Source organism: Hibiscus syriacus, unplaced genomic scaffold, assembly GCF_006381635.1.
Source record: "Hibiscus syriacus cultivar Baekdansim isolate YM2019G1 unplaced genomic scaffold, ASM638163v2 tig00111234_pilon, whole genome shotgun sequence".
Classification (NCBI taxonomy): domain Eukaryota; kingdom Viridiplantae; phylum Streptophyta; class Magnoliopsida; order Malvales; family Malvaceae; genus Hibiscus; species Hibiscus syriacus.
The window spans coordinates 415,201-431,000 of NW_024063028.1; the positions used below are offsets into that span (position 1 = coordinate 415,201).

Below are 15,800 nucleotides of genomic sequence, written 5' to 3' on the forward strand. Positions count from 1 at the left end.
CAAGCTATTGTGCATATATAATGTATGTATATTATCAATAAATTTAAAAAAAATTATGAAAAAATATTATATTGTAATTATCTAAACTTAAACAAAATCGGCATTTGATACAGAGATTCGGATTAGAAGACTGTAAAATCACAAACTACCATCTCAAATTTGAACAGTAACAGTAAAATTTAATAAGATTACAGGATGAAATGGATACAAATTTCAAAACCAGCCCCCCGCATACGAAGAGGGTTGATAGAATCAAGAATAAATTTGATTGAATGGAGACTAAAAAATGAGGACGCAAAACCCTAAACCACTAAAACCAATCAAATAAGAAAATATCACCAACAACAATCACCTACCGAATCCGTGCTGCTTCCACCAGCGGATCTCAAAATGAGGAGCCGAAATGGTCACGATAAATGACAACCGCTCCCCCTGTCGAATCTAGACCTCGTATTTCTTCGGTTGATGCCACTGACATAAGCTTCTGGCCAATGAGCTTAGGAATGAGGCTTTTGGAGGAGCTCCCTTTTTACCATATAAATGCTTGCCTCCCAAGTCTGTGAACTTTGGGCCGCTATCTTTTTTCCTTTCAATCTGCACATCAGCAGAATATTGCTGAGGTCGACCCGAATATGAAGCTTATCTTAAGTGACATGTTCAACCGACTTACCTTGCTTATTTTTCCATCCTTCAAGTGATATCGGATACCCGACCAATTGATAGATTGAGAGAAATGGGATCGGAATGCGGAGATAGGGTATAGAAAGTTATCAACCAGCATCGCAACAAATATCTGGCTCAATCAGAAAACACATAAAACCTAAATTTTCTTTTAACAGAAGCCTTGAGTACACACCACTTAACTACAGTCTGGTGAAGAATATTTCAGGATTTTAAATTTTCAGAATCGGCATTGAAACAGATAAAAAGACCAGACATTTTCGTCGTCGGTCTAAACATGCAGGCACTTACCATGCTCCAGTTGTAATAATCAAGCGAGAGCTTAGGTGCCTCCGGGGATAACATGTTGCATAGTTGAACTTCAATCCTTGTTAAGTTCCACATGGAAAGTAGCTCCGTAAAGGTACATATAGCTAGGCAACTTGTCAGTAACAATCCTGTGGAAAATCAGTTTGTTTAGTTGCAGTGGCTATTACAAACTTTAATGTCATAGTGTACTTCTCTACCCTCCATTTTATTAGATTGAATACTTTAACAGAGAAACTGAACCAAAAGGTGCTTCTGAAATGTGACAAGAACTACTGCCAGCATTTCTAGTTGTGGAGGGCGAACAATTATGCATCCCTAAATAGTAGCCTAAATTACTAGAAATCCGATATGTTGAGGGCCAAGAGGAACTTGTAGATTATCGGTATAACTTTGTACTGTCTCGGCCAAAGACAAAAAAAACTCTTGTTACTCAAATGCATCTCAAATGGACTAGCATACAACAACACCAGACATCGGTTTGCCTAACCTAGCTGGAATTGAAAAATAGTGTGCTCACCTGTAGTAGTACAAGTTGTTTCCCCATATGAATAACCCTTGATATGGATTTCTAGTGCTGCTGCAACATGAATTGCAGCCATCAAGTATGGCGCGACAAATCCCCATGACACATAGCTATGGAATGAAAATAGTCCTCTGTTCATTAGCCAATTAACCCTGCTTATGTATGATTCCAAAACAAATGTTTGCTTCCTCAAGTAATTCCAGTACCTGGAAAGAAGTCAAAGTCAACAAGGATATAAATATAATAGAAAAGCTTAATGGGTAAAAATCACAAACCTAGAGAAACTAAGGTCACTTGCAAGAGGATGAGGAAAAACAGCTACAGGAGGAGAGGTAATAAGCCTCTTGTTGGCTCCTGAGAAGAGACAATCAGTAAAAACGCTGCAAGTCTTTCGAGTATACAAAGCTGTAATTATAAATATCAACAGAAATATTACTATGCTAAAACATTTAATTGAGACTAGATTACCAGATATAGCAGCTAGTGTCATATCATCAGAGTATCCACCGTCTCGAAGTCCTGAGACCACACCATAGTTGTCCTGTCTAAAATCATCAGCGTGCATCTGAAAAACAATCTAGAAGAATCAGAAATAATCCTTAAATTTTGTACAGGATCCACAGAGTGCAGTAGGGTGAGCTACTTACCATCATACACCCTCCCCAAAGAAAAAATGTTTTCCCACCAGTAGCAAATCCCATTGAGCAAGGCTATAGAAAAGGAGTAAATGAATTAAAGGAGACAACAACTAAGCTATGGGAGAGAGATTAAAGCAAAAGAAGTAATATCAACCACTTGAGAACAGTTAAATAAGCAAAAGCTTTCACCTATTCAACACCTCTTGGCCAAATTCAAATAATAGAAACAGATTTGACAATTCCACTTATGCTCCAAATTGACAACCTATAGTGCTCTATTGTTGTTTAAACTTTGGGCTATGGTATAAGTTCACACATGAGAAATGATTATTTCCCACCATGTTGCTGCCTTATTTCAATAAGATGTGCTTGCCTGTTGATGCGTATATGTGTGTGTATTTAATCTTTATGGAGGGATGCAGAGTTGTTGAGCTAGCATATGCATCTATAGAAATAGAAAGTGCAGCTTATCTACAGGTTTTCTGGTAGATTGTGCGGTAGGAATAAATGAAACAATAAGCCCTATACAAATGAGTTTATGAAATAACTGGACAATTGACTTAGGTAGTGATCACTAATGCCTTGGTTTCTGGTTGTACTGTTGTTTTGATGGTAGGTTTTCACTGCTCACTTGTATAATTACAAAGTTATCCAAACATATATAATAATATGTGGTCATCAGGTATATGCAGTATCTTGGGAAGAAAAAAGAAGTCACATATGGCATCATACCATATGGTATTCATAGATGCAGTAACTCCCTAAACTTCCGGACGGTAAATCAAGAGGGTATCCAGTTTGAATAAATATCTGTACATCATTGCAAATAACATGAGTGCCACAAAAAGAAATTAACAGTTCAGAAGAAAAAAAAACTATTTATTGTAATTTAATGTATATTGATGTGCACAAACATACCTCGGGCCTCTTTTCCATCTCAGCAGTGAGGGCTCCAATTGATCCTGGGTGGAGCCTAACATCATCATCCAAAAATAATACATACTTGGTATCTTTATGCATTTTTTCCACCCCAACCTTCACAAGAAATACCAAATGATATCTTGAATACACTTCTAGTCGATAGATATTACAATATACAAGGACCAACTTTAAAAAAATGGATTAGCAAAAGAGGACATTTTCAGCTAAGGGCTAAGGCTTTAACTTAATTCTTCACTGAGTACAAGTGAGATTGATGTATAGTTTAAACATAATATAAATACAAAAGTTTTAAGGCGAGATCCATTGCAAAAATTTTTAACAATTTGGTAAAGTCTTTACATACCAGCTGATTATGTATTTTCTGACTACATGTTGTTGACAAACCAGCCACAATAACTTTAGCATCAACATCATCCTGAACAGAAACACGTGCAATGAAATCATGAAGACAAGAAGTAAAGCCACAGTGACAACACTCAAATGATGCCCTCTAACACTAGCATGAAGCAAGCATTGAGTTTTGAAGGTTTTTAGTGAAGGGGGAATAAAGATTATACATAGATAACAATCTTATTTGACATTTTTGTTAATATTATAAAAAAAATGAATAATAAAGCAAAATTGTGGTATACCTTAAAATCTCTTAATAACCGAGATACAGCATGGTAAGCAGGATCTTCAGTACTTTCAACCACAAAAAGGAACTCTAGAGGACCGCCATAGAGAGATGTGATCTGCCTCCATTGACATTAAGCAAACATGTAGAAATTGCTCATTGCAAAAGATGGAAATTTTAAAATAACCAAATTTGGCAGAGCAATATGCAAAATTATATAAATAAAAGAGGGAAATTTAGTTCAGTGTTCCATTCACTAGTGAACAAGGAATAGGTACATGAACACTTCTTTAGCATGCATCGAGAAGACAACTATCTAGACCGTAAAATACTCACCTGGCTCTTCCAATTGTGTAGATTATGTTCTCCAAAACCTTTTAAAGGCATCACAACTGTAACTCTTGGTAGATTGACCTGATTCGAGTGCTCGAGTTCACAAATATCATGGCACAAAAAACCAAAGCTATTACCACCTATCATGGCATCATTCATTCTATTGATCTCTCTGTTCCTGTTAAGGGCAAAAAATATATGTATATATAAATGAAATAGGCAAGTTTCTAGGTCATAGTACAACATAAAATAGTCACGGCAGCAAGTAGGCTGCCTTTTAAATCATCTTAGAACCATGTACCTGACATAAGCAGCAAAAGCCCACCCAATTGCAAGAGTCAAGCATATTATACATCCCTACATCATATACAAAGCATTTGGATCGGTACCCTTTTTGAAGTTTAATAGGCAGATAAAGAGGATTTAAAACAATCGAAGTGAATATACTGTATTCATAAAGTAGATAATCGGAACGATTGTGAAAAGATAAAAGGAAGGAACCAGTCAAAAGAAGAAGAATATATCAGCTAGCAAAAGTTGTAATCGGTAATTAATAAAAGTAAGGATGTTTCAATAGCTTCTCATTTTGATAAACTGAGTAAAAGCTCACTATGCCTACCATCCAATTAGACAGCCCTTTTTACATTAACTGAAATGTTATCCTTCCCTCAAACAACTTAAACAAATCAGTAAACTAAAACAAACTCCCGTGATGTATAAAAAACATATTTAGGAAAAACAGCTTCGATATGCATTTGATTCAAATGCTATAAGCCTATAGCAAAAAAGCTCATCTCAGAACTAAATAAAACCCTTTACTGTCCCAAAATCTACAAATTACATAATCGGTGATAATCAAGGAATTCACATTACAAGATACATTGCTATCTATCTTATTAACAGCAACCACTCAAACCAAATTCCAAACATTTCATTTCAATTATGTCACAGATACTAGTCTTTTTTTCTTTCTTTCTGTTTATGTAAATAATAGGAAAAAACAAAAATAAAGAGATTTAGCTTTTAGTTCTAATTTCTAAACATAACTGTCGAGATCCAAAAGTATTAAAAAAAACAAAGCCTTCACTGTAAAATGAAATCATAATTTTATTTTAAGGTGCTGACTCTGAATCTTGTGGATTAAATTAAAAATATTAACGCTACGTGTAGACAATATACAAAGCTAAGAGACTCTAACCAATCATCTATTAGAAAACAAAAAAGAAATCAACACGCTAAAGTTATCCAAACCGCAAAAAGCCGAGAAATATAGAAATACCAGAGTATGTTTAACGAGGAAAATATTAACAAACCTGGATCTGAATAAAAACAGCGAGATGACTACAGAAAGCTCTGCTGAGAGAGAAGAGAAACCAATCGACAGGGTCCAATGTCGGCGACATTTCTATTGTATATTTTCCTTCCCTTTCTTTTCTTTTGTTTCCCTCTTCTCTCTCTCTCTCTCTCTCTCTCTCGATCCTCGTCTATCTAACTAACCAAACAGAAAATCAACCACAAGAAAATTTTTAAATATAAATCCCTAGAATTAAGCTCCTTGGAAACTGTTAACTCTTTCTTCGTCTCTCTCTCTCCGCCGTGCGTCGGCGGAACGGGGCAGAAAGGGAAATATAGAGAGAGAAACGGAGAATGACGACGGTGAGTAAGTGAGCGCGTAACTTTTGTAACTATGGATTTGAGCAATCAAAGATGATTGACCCACATTCATACGTACAGCTAGGATGGTCATAGGTCAGGTTTGGGCTGATTCGATCCGAAAATTTTATATTTTTATCAGATTCGATTCAAAAAAATTATATCTCCATCTGATTCGAACCTGACTCATTTTTTTAGATAAAGTTTGAATCTGATTTGACCCTACTTAAAATAAAAAAATATATATTTTTATTCAATAAAAATAATGATTTGATTGAAAAAATAATATATAAAGGAGTATTATTGTAATTATTCATAAATATATAAGTTAAAATTATTTTTTCTCAGGTCATGTATTTTCACTCTAAACCCGAATCTAACCCAACCCGAACATCATCCTTAAAAAAAACCAAGTCGAACGGGTCGGGTTGAATTGAAAGCTGTCGGATTCGAGTCTCATACTCATCCCTACATACATCCATTCTTTTTTAATTAAGAATTAAAAATTAAATAACGAATTTTTTTAACAAAAAAGATAGACATTATTGTATAATAAAATTTTAAAAATGAAGAGGGAGAGGGAGAGACCGTTAGATGGGTTTCGTTATTGACAAATTAAACGAAAACTTAAAAGAAAATAAAACAAAGGGAAAACTAATCCAAATACCATTGAATTTTAGAGTGCATTGATTTTATCATATAAATTTTGTTTTGTTTTCAATTATATCATTAAGTCATTAACTTAAAAATGATGAACGACAGTTCTAATAATATGACGATGTGATCGAAACAACATCGATTTAGTGTCTTTATTGATGCTCAAAATGACTTCATTTTAGAGGATTATATGTCCTTTAATTTGTGTTTTGAAAACTCTAAAACTTTTCAATTTTAAACATTAAATTTTTTGGACATTGTTGATGGTCAATCATCTCTCGTTAGGTAGCCACTCGCAGTAAGATCAGTACCAAAGCATTCACATTTCACTTTCTTTTCTCTTCATATTGATTTTTTATACAACTCACTTAAAATCGATTAAAATTCATCTAAAGATCCGGCGTGGTATTACCATAATTTTCTTTGATGGTTATATGATAATATTAGTTTTTAGATATTTTGTTTGTCTTCTCGAAATAATATTTCTCACTATTCGAATTTTGAACAAACTCCTCAAATTGAAGAAAGCCTCGAAACCTAAAAATGATAAATTTTTATTTAATTTCATGAGTTTTAAAAGGGATTTTAAAAAAATCTAAACCAATAAAACAATATAGGACAATGAGACGAGTTTATCAATTTCTAAAAACACCGTAAAAGATGAGTAGAAAATCTTACGTTTATGAATAAGATGACAGGTGAAATAAAAATTTTTTTTATTTTTTTATTTTTGGCCTTTCCGGTTTATAAAACCATTAAATTAACAACTAATTACAATTTAAGATAATCTTATTAGGTAAATGAAGATTTTCAAAATCATTAAATTAATTGAGATTTAATATAAGAGCATTAAAATCAAATTGAATTAGAATTATTAGTATTAGTTATATAAGGACGATCGAAATTAATTATTATACAATAGAAATAAATTAATAATTAAAAATATATTTTGATTATTATATTATTGCATTTGATATACTATTAATATGATTATCCAACTAAATGAACAGACAAATACCCTAAACACGTATATCACCGAGGTCACAGGGATTTATATAGTATGAACCTTTATGACCTCGGTAGTAAATGAATTGTTATTATTTCTTGAGGTTCCGAATTTGAGCACAAAAAAATATTAAGGGTATAAGCGTTCAGTGTCAAGAGATTAAAAATTATCTTTGAACAGATATTACATTGTACTTATCCAGATTACTCAAAAAAAATATACCCGTATAGCATAATATTTGTTAACAAAATTCAAAAATCATTTTTTAATCATTCAATTTTAATTGTGTTCTTATTTTAGTCATTTGGTTTAAAAAATAATAATTTTTTTATTAAATTTTAAAATTGCTTTTTGTTCACTTTGTGATTAATTATTTAATACCATTATTATACGACATCTTTTTTCTAAGAAAATATTATAAAATCCTCAAAAGAAAATTCTATTTTGTAAAAATACTTCAAAAAATTTATTTTATAAAGTTATAACCTAAATTCTTAGATCCTCTTTGATTTTCTAATGTTGAAGTTGAAGGATGAGACAAATAATATATCATAATGCTAATTGGATGATAAAGATCGTTGATCTGTTACTACCTTCAACATAAAAATAACTCTTCTACCCAGTTATTTAACGTCTCAGTCGTTAAAACATGAATAACTCAAAAATTAAATAATGAAATTAAAAATTCTTTAAGTTAATTAATCAAAATTGAATGATGAAATGTAATTTAGCTTAGACCAAAGGACAATGAAAAAGAGAGGTGACATAAATTTGGATTACCATTAATTGATGCTGCTCGGTTCCAGCTGCTTGCAAGAACATAACATGCCTTTGTCCCCTCTCTCCCATGTGCCCCCGCCGTTCTCTTTCAATGAAAATTAAATAAACTTCATTTACTTATTTTACTTTTAATTCAGTTTTTTTATTTTAAAAAGTAAGAATACATTACATTCACAGATTGCTTAATTATTTAAATAAAATCAATCAACCATTAATTGATAACGTTTAATGAAAAAATGACGCGATAATTTAGAATTTTAATATAACTACATATTTAATCCTTATTATATATATTATTAATTTTATATAAATTAGTGATAATGGGTATAAATTAGCACATCGGGTAGAGAACTAATAGTTTTTCTATTAAAAAACTCTGTGATTTAAAATATTGAATGCATGATGCTTCCATAAATGAATTGAAGAGACGGGAGTAACGAGTTCAAATCTGTTGATTATGAGTCATGAGAAAGCTTGAGGAACAAGAGGGGACAAGCTGAGGTAGCTATTGATAATGAATTTTGGGAATGAGAATATAATATGGGTCGTTTTAGAAGGGACCCGATCCATGCTGGACGATGGTGATTGCCATCCGTAAATAACTAGATGTCATTCATAAGGTAGTATTTGTCCATCCATTCCCAAACATAAAACAATTGTTGAAAACTCAATTCGAACCAGATTCTCATCCTTCACTAAAAACCCAAAGTTCAATCCGCAAGAAGACAACTTACAATTCAGAAAAACACCATCACAGAGTACTTTCCAACGAAAAAACTATAAGCAAGCTAAGCAACAAGCAAGTGAGATGAGTATAATCTTTCGTGAGCCAAAGAAATGTAAAATGAAAAACAATGAAGCCAGAGCAGAAAGGTGAGTAAAGAACATTACCTGCCAGGCGGTAGCCTGTGGATTTCCTCTTCTTTGGGTCAGGTCCTTCCATTTTATCGTTACCGCCTTCAAATTTTTGCAGATATATACGCAGAGTTGGTAGATTTATCGATATGAGGCCCAAACTTATTGGGTATTGGGGAGACCCAAATTCAAACAACATTGTCAGTATTTGTTGGACAAGGATTCAATCAACAAGTACGTTTACACATCCCTAAACCAGACTCCACCGACCCTAATCGTGGTTGTGCCCCTGCGCACCTCGAAGATTGATCCCATTGTCGTGTTTCACTTTCACCCCATTAGTATTGGATTCCCAATCATATCACTTCGATAAAAACGAAGCTAAAGAATCGTCATACTATGTTAATAAAGCATAAACTATGTAAAACTTGTTCATCCGATCATTATCTCCACATCCACAGACTCCGGTCATCTGTTTTCTTCCCCAAAACCAGGACCTGCTGCAAAACAAAAAACACAACCCCACAAGTCAAAAACAAAGACTGATTAAGCTTTTCCATGTTGAGAACAACAGCTGCCACGTTCCTAGCCATAGCCGTTTATTCTTTCTTTGTTCTCCTCTTCTCTCCTCCTCCAAAATCATATTATCACTCACTGTTTATATCAAATTCACTGTCTGATAATGTCTCCATATCTCACCATCTCTACACCCTCACCCGCCGCCCGCATGTTGCCGGCTCCGAAGCCAACGCCGAGGCTGCATCCTATGTTCTTTCCACCCTCTCAGCCTGCAACATCAAGGCACACGTTGTCTCCTATGAAGTTTTACTTTCCTACCCGGATTCACGCTCGTTGACTCTCACACCTTCTCCTTCGGAGCCACCTATAACTTTTGATCTGAAACAGGAAATATACGAGGGTGATCCCTATGCGGCTGTGGCTCGTGAAGTGCTGCCTACTTTCCACGCATACGCCAGGTCCGGTTCGGTGACCGGACAAGTGGTTTATGTGAACTATGGGCGGGTGCAGGACTACGAGACGTTGAAAGAAATGGGAGTGAACGTTACGGGTACTGTTGTTCTGGCTAGATATGGAAAGATTTATAGAGGAGACATTGTGATGAATGCTTTTGATGCCGGTGCTATTGGGGCACTGGTGTATACGGATAGGAAAGATTACGGCGGCGGAGGAGGTGATGCGAAGTGGTTTCCGGATGACAAATGGATGCCGCCGAGTGGGGTTCAGGTGGGAACAGTCTATAACGACTCCGGTGATCCTACTACGCCTGGATGGGCTAGCACCGAAGGGTGCGAGAGGGTGTCAATGGACGAGTTAGAGAGCAGTGGGGATGTTCCTTTGATACCTTCGTTGCCGATATCCGGCGCCGATGGCGAAACGATCTTGAGGTCAATCGGTGGACAAACTGCAAAAGATGATTGGCAGGGAAGCAAAGATTCACCAACTTACAGAGTTGGACCAGGACCGGGAGTTGTCGGTCTCGATTACAAAGTAAGTGTCTAATCTAGCATATGTGAACTTCGATTTCGATGATACCGGAACATTAGGTAAGTGTCAGCCTGCCGAAATGAACCGTAGCATAAATGGTCAGTAATGGTTTGGTATATTTGAATGAGATTTTCAGGGAAAACAAGTATTTGCAACAATTCAAAATGTCATTGGCGTTATTGAAGGAGAGGAAGAGCCCGACAGGTAAGTTCAGAAACATCAATGGACGGGAAAATAGTTTGAAGTTTGAACAATTAAGAGTACATTCTTGTTTTGTAATGATTTCCCCTGTTCATACTGTGACTATTACCAGGTTCGTTATACTGGGCAATCATCGTGATGCATGGACATTTGGAGCTGTTGATCCCAACAGTGGTACAGCAACACTTCTAGAGGTTATTATAATGCTATTACATCCCCCACTTGCACCTTTCAAAGCTAAAAGCAGATTCATTTCAGCTGAATTTCACTCATGTAGGTTGCACAAAGACTCTGGAAGCTACAAAGAAAAGGCTGGAAACCACGACGAACAATCATTTTGTGCAATTGGGATGCTGAGGAGTATGGCTTGGTGCGTCATCCTGCCTATCTCTGGTATGCATCTATCTTAATTCCATTTTTTCTGAACTAAAATTTAAATGGACTAGTACTTCCAGGTAGGATCAACAGAATGGGTAGAAGAAAACAGAGAGTTGCTGTCTTCAAGGGCAGTCGTCTACATAAACGTGGACTCTGCAGTAACAGGAGCAGGATTTCGTGCTTCTGCTACTCCACAGCATGATGATCTGCTCAAACAAGCTGCTCAACAGGTATTTGTAAAGTGCTAAACCAAACCAGCAGCAGGGAAGTAGCAATAGTAGCCAGTCTCCCTTGACTAACTCGTTCTTCTAATTGATTTTGGAAGGTTCAAGACCCAGATAACTCATCACAAACAATCTACGAACAATGGGTTCGGTCCGGTGCCTCTCCTTTGGTGAGCATAATGAAACTAAATGATTCATAAGAACTTGTATGGTTCAATGTCTACATCAAGATATTATTTTCATTATCCCGCCTATAAACTGTGAAGATTGGGCGATTAGGAGGAGCAGGTTCTGATTATGCAGCTTTTCTTCAACATATCGGTGTTCCGGCAGCGAACATGCAGTTTGGAACAGGTAATGGGCAAACATATGATAGCATAGAGTTTTCGTGATTCCGGATAATAAAGAGTAATTTTGTTCTCGCAGGATACCCAGTATATCACTCAATGTATGATGACTACATCTGGATGGAAACTTTTGGTGACCCCATGTTTCGTAGAAGCGTTGGAGGTACGTGTAACAGGCTAACAGCATCTCATAATTAGACATCCTTGACCTTGAACAAACATGGTATATAGTGTAATATTGATTACTTTAGCCTCAGTCAAACTATTCATATGAGAAATTCAGTTCAAAGAACCTTAAACAACTAACTTACGAATGAGTCCTTTTTTTTTGTTTTTGTTTCTACAAAAACAGTGGCAAGTGTTTGGGGTTCAGTAGCTCTTCGGCTGGCAGATGAGGAGTTCTTGCCTTTTAATTATCATTCCTATGCATTTGAAATCCAGGTAAGGTAACCTTTAGGAAATAAATGACAGATTTATTGCTTAGCAAGAAGACGAAATTTCAAAAATTGTCCTTAACATTTGATTAAATAGTTATTTTAGTCTTCTTTTTAGGATTTGGGCACTGAAGTTCTGTTTTAGAATAAAAAGGCTCCTATTAGAGAGTGTTGCCTGTTTGTTGACTAACAATTTCCAACCGAGAGGGGCTTTTTGCTCACGTCTAACCAGAAAAGCTTAATGTAATGCAACAAAATCCATGATAACAGAAGCTTGCAGAAGACCTGGAAAAAGAGGTTTCAGGTAAAGGCATAACCTTTTCTCCGTTGTTCAAGTCTATTGAGGAGCTAGCAAAAGCAGCCACCAAGATAAATAGCCAGAAAAAGGTAACACTAGTTTCCATAACCAAGTCAAAGTATTGAGCAGAAATTAAGGGAAGTATTTTTGTCTAGGAAATAAAAGAAGCTAAAGGTTGGACATCAATGTGGAGAAATGACCATAACAGAGTACGAGAACTAAATGACAGACTAATGATGGCAGAACGGGCATTTACGGACCCTGATGGACTTCTTAGAATGCCATGGTACAAACACTTGGTAGGTTTTTTCTTAATCTTCAGAAACTGTCAGTTCTCTGCTAATAAAGAACTTTATAAACCTTAAGTTTACTTCACAGAACATGTATTCTTTGAACTAACTATAATTCAAAGAAAAGATCTCTAACAAGTTCACGTGATCTATGATAGTAAAACTTAAGAAGGAATGCATCGGCGAATTGTTATATTCAACTAATATCATTTCCTTTTTGTGTATTCAATATTACACTTATTACTAAATGGGTTAAATTAGCTACAAGTGTGATATGCAGATTTATGCACCGTCGAGGCACAATGCATATGGATCTACAACCTTCCCAGGCATAGATGATGCAATTGATAGTGCAAAGAATCTAAACACTGCCGAGTCATGGAATTTGGTGCAACATGAAGTTTGGAGAGTTGCTAGGGCTGTTAGGCATGCGTCCTTAGTCCTCAATGGAGACCTAACATGAATGAGCAAGATGATCTACCCTTGAGACTGTGGTGTACTTTAGTGAGAGTGTAGGGGTATAAGACATCTCTAGATTCTGCAAATTCACTTTCTTGCTTTTCACTAAAATTAATCATCAGTATCGAGCTTTATTTCAGGTATTATTTTGACAACTTCAAAAATATATACAGGCTCGGTCCTAACATTTTAAGGGCCCTAGGCCAAAAGGTGAGGACAATAAGATAAATGGGAGTCCATATTTAGATTTCTCCCATTATTAAAATGAAGCCTATTGAATTATCATATTTTCTAGTTTTTTAAATAAAAAATAATGTTTTAAAATATTTTTTAATTATTGGGTTCACTAAATTATCATATTTTAAAGTATTTAAAATAAAAAAGTATGTTTAAAAATATTTTTTAATTATTAAACTTAAAAATAATTTAAAAAATGAGTTCCTCCAAGTTTGGGGCCTTAGGCTGTCGCCTTTGGCCTATGCCCAGGGCCGGCCCTATATATATATATATATATATATATATATAAACTCATTCTTTCAGGGACAAAAATATTCCCTCACAAGAATCACTCTAAACCAAACATAAAACTATGAAGTAAGAAAATATTATTACCTCGTTTCATTATCAAATATTCTCTAAAATAAAAGGTTTAAATATTTTTTCTAAACTAAATTCAGATTATAAATATTTTAATTAATAGAAAATGTAATTTTATTAATTGATAAAATTAAATCATTTAAAAATAATAAAGATTGTTATTTTTCTTATAGGTCTCAAGTTTAAATGACTATATTTATAAAATGTCGAGTATTATGAATAGACTAAAAATATAGAAATGGGTATTATCTATTAGAATAGTATTATGGAATAATCCAGTAAATACAGAGAGTTAAATTATTAAAAAGAGTTGAGTTTAAACTAATTTATGCATTCACTGGGCTATCAACTATTTAGTTGATACCCTCTATGTATTTAATGGGTTATTCCATAACATTATTCTAATATTATTTTATAATCGGTTTAAACTATTAAAAATAGGGGTGATTAAAATTAATTCGACTCGAAAATTAATTTTTTGATTCGATTTAAAAAGTCAAACTAAAATTGACTTTGAGTTCTAATTTATAAACTTTACTCGACTTGTAAAATTTTTTGATTCAAATCGAGTTATAAAATAGAACTCGAATAACTTAAATATTTGAAATTTTTAGTAATTAGTATATTGATTTTCAAGTTTGATTCGAGTCGATCGACTTTGTCTGGTATATGTATATTACATATGAAAAATATATGAATAAATATATGAATAAATATATGCGTATTGTATATGGTTATAGAAAAATGTTTAAACCAATGAGTGTTAGCACAAGTGATTGAGGTTCAAGAATTTTAGCTTGTAAGGCCAAGCTCGAATCCTACCATCGTCACTCTTGGATAGTAATTTATAAATTCATTTGTAAATCCCAATTGGGTATACCCTGACCTTGTATTGGAGAGTCACCCTTACCTAAACTTTTTTTTTTTAAAAAACATTTAGATTGAAATCAAATAGTGTCATAATATTATAAATATTTACAATCAAATTTAAACAGAAACTTGAACAATTTGATTCGACTTGAATTTTTTAAAACTATACTCAACTTTAAAAAAATTCAACTCAAATCCGAGTTATAAAATAAGATTCGTCAACTTGAATAATTCAAATTTTTATGACTTGATTCGACTCGATCAAACGCTTACACTTAATTAAAAAAAATTAAATTTATTATGAATATCAAGTATACTTGTTTATGTGCAGTTGTGTACGTGTTCAAAATTAATTAAATACACAATAAACATTATAATTAACTGTCTATCATTTAGTAGTAAAATAAAATATTATTCTAAAGATTTAGAGTCCAAACAATTGTATTTATAAAATGTGTGTATTATTATCATATTAAAAAAATTGAATAATTATTATCTTATAACCACTTGAAATTATTAAAATAAAAGTATAGTTTAATAAATTATAGAGTCCACTCCATGTGATTACCTTGATTCCTCATTTAGGAGTTTTGCATAATTAAATGTTGCATTAAACAAGTAGAACACCATTTACAAGTAGCGTTTTATCAGATATATTAAAAAATTCAGTAAAACGTCTAATAATAACAAAACTAATAAAATAATAATGTTTTTATTAATTTTTTATTAATTTTATTAAAAAATAATAATAAAATCAATAACATCTTTTTATCGCACGTTTATTTCCCTATTTACACAAGAATTGTTTGGGTTGGGAAGAAATAGGATGTGAAAATGACAGTTAACGACGTAACTACGAGGAGTTAAAAATGGGTTTGGCGTAGGCCTTGTGCGTGGCGCCAGAGGTGCTCATTACGGAAGCTATAGCAATTACAGGCATTGAAATGAATGGAGCTATGTTTATGGAATATCCACGAGTAGCTGATGCGGAGGACTTATCCCTAATAACCAAAATAAACGAGACCGTCTTAGTTAAATTGCTATTATAAATATCATAAATTTAAAGTCTTCTTTTAGGAATTATAAATTTAAAGGTGAAGTATAGTAAAAGACAAGTAATTTCGATTTGAATACATGTTTGCGTTCCTAGATAATTATTTCACGACGTTTGATTCTGATTTACGATTATCGATAGTTTTTCAG

General features: G+C 33.8%; 2 protein-coding genes across 2 annotated transcripts; one reads left to right on the forward strand and one right to left on the reverse strand.

Annotated features, from left to right (window-relative positions):
• Window positions 1-106: 106 nt before the first annotated feature.
• On the reverse strand, window positions 107-5,764 carry LOC120156602. Its single transcript, XM_039167901.1, has 14 exons — window positions 5,356-5,764; window positions 4,344-4,399; window positions 4,046-4,220; window positions 3,726-3,827; window positions 3,437-3,508; window positions 3,070-3,186; window positions 2,884-2,961; window positions 2,161-2,223; window positions 1,982-2,078; window positions 1,789-1,867; window positions 1,508-1,719; window positions 973-1,118; window positions 671-793; window positions 107-594 (listed from the first exon to the last, which is right to left on the reverse strand). The coding sequence occupies exons 1-14, from the start codon at window positions 5,443-5,445 to the stop codon at window positions 442-444; spliced, it is 1,563 nt and encodes a 520-aa protein (XP_039023832.1). The 5' UTR covers window positions 5,446-5,764; the 3' UTR covers window positions 107-441.
• Window positions 5,765-9,515: 3,751 nt separating this feature from the next.
• On the forward strand, window positions 9,516-13,269 carry LOC120156601 (probable glutamate carboxypeptidase LAMP1). The gene is made up of 12 exons (XM_039167900.1): window positions 9,516-10,502; window positions 10,636-10,703; window positions 10,813-10,894; window positions 10,978-11,070; window positions 11,156-11,308; window positions 11,404-11,472; window positions 11,569-11,657; window positions 11,727-11,812; window positions 12,002-12,090; window positions 12,354-12,470; window positions 12,537-12,680; window positions 12,952-13,269. Exons 1-12 carry the CDS (start codon window positions 9,552-9,554, stop codon window positions 13,132-13,134), a joined length of 2,124 nt encoding a protein of 707 aa, XP_039023831.1. The 5' UTR covers window positions 9,516-9,551; the 3' UTR covers window positions 13,135-13,269.
• Window positions 13,270-15,800: the final 2,531 nt, after the last annotated feature.

Bases quoted from the DNA above. Each gene is read 5' to 3' on its own strand.
- LOC120156602 (XM_039167901.1), bottom strand. From the start codon at position 5,445: ATGTCGCCGACATTGGACCCTGTCGATTGGTTTCTCTTCTCTCTCAGC. The intron at 3,187-3,436 runs GTATGTAAAGAC...TTTCTTGTGAAG, and splicing joins AGAAAATACATAATCAGCTG to GTTGGGGTGGAAAAAATGCA. The intron at 1,119-1,507 runs GTGAGCACACTA...GATTTTCCACAG, and splicing joins AACAACTTGTACTACTACAG to GATTGTTACTGACAAGTTGC.
- LOC120156601 (XM_039167900.1), top strand. From the start codon at position 9,552: ATGTTGAGAACAACAGCTGCCACGTTCCTAGCCATAGCCGTTTATTCT. The intron at 11,473-11,568 runs GTGAGCATAATG...TAAACTGTGAAG, and splicing joins GGTCCGGTGCCTCTCCTTTG to ATTGGGCGATTAGGAGGAGC. The intron at 12,681-12,951 runs GTAGGTTTTTTC...TGTGATATGCAG, and splicing joins TGCCATGGTACAAACACTTG to ATTTATGCACCGTCGAGGCA.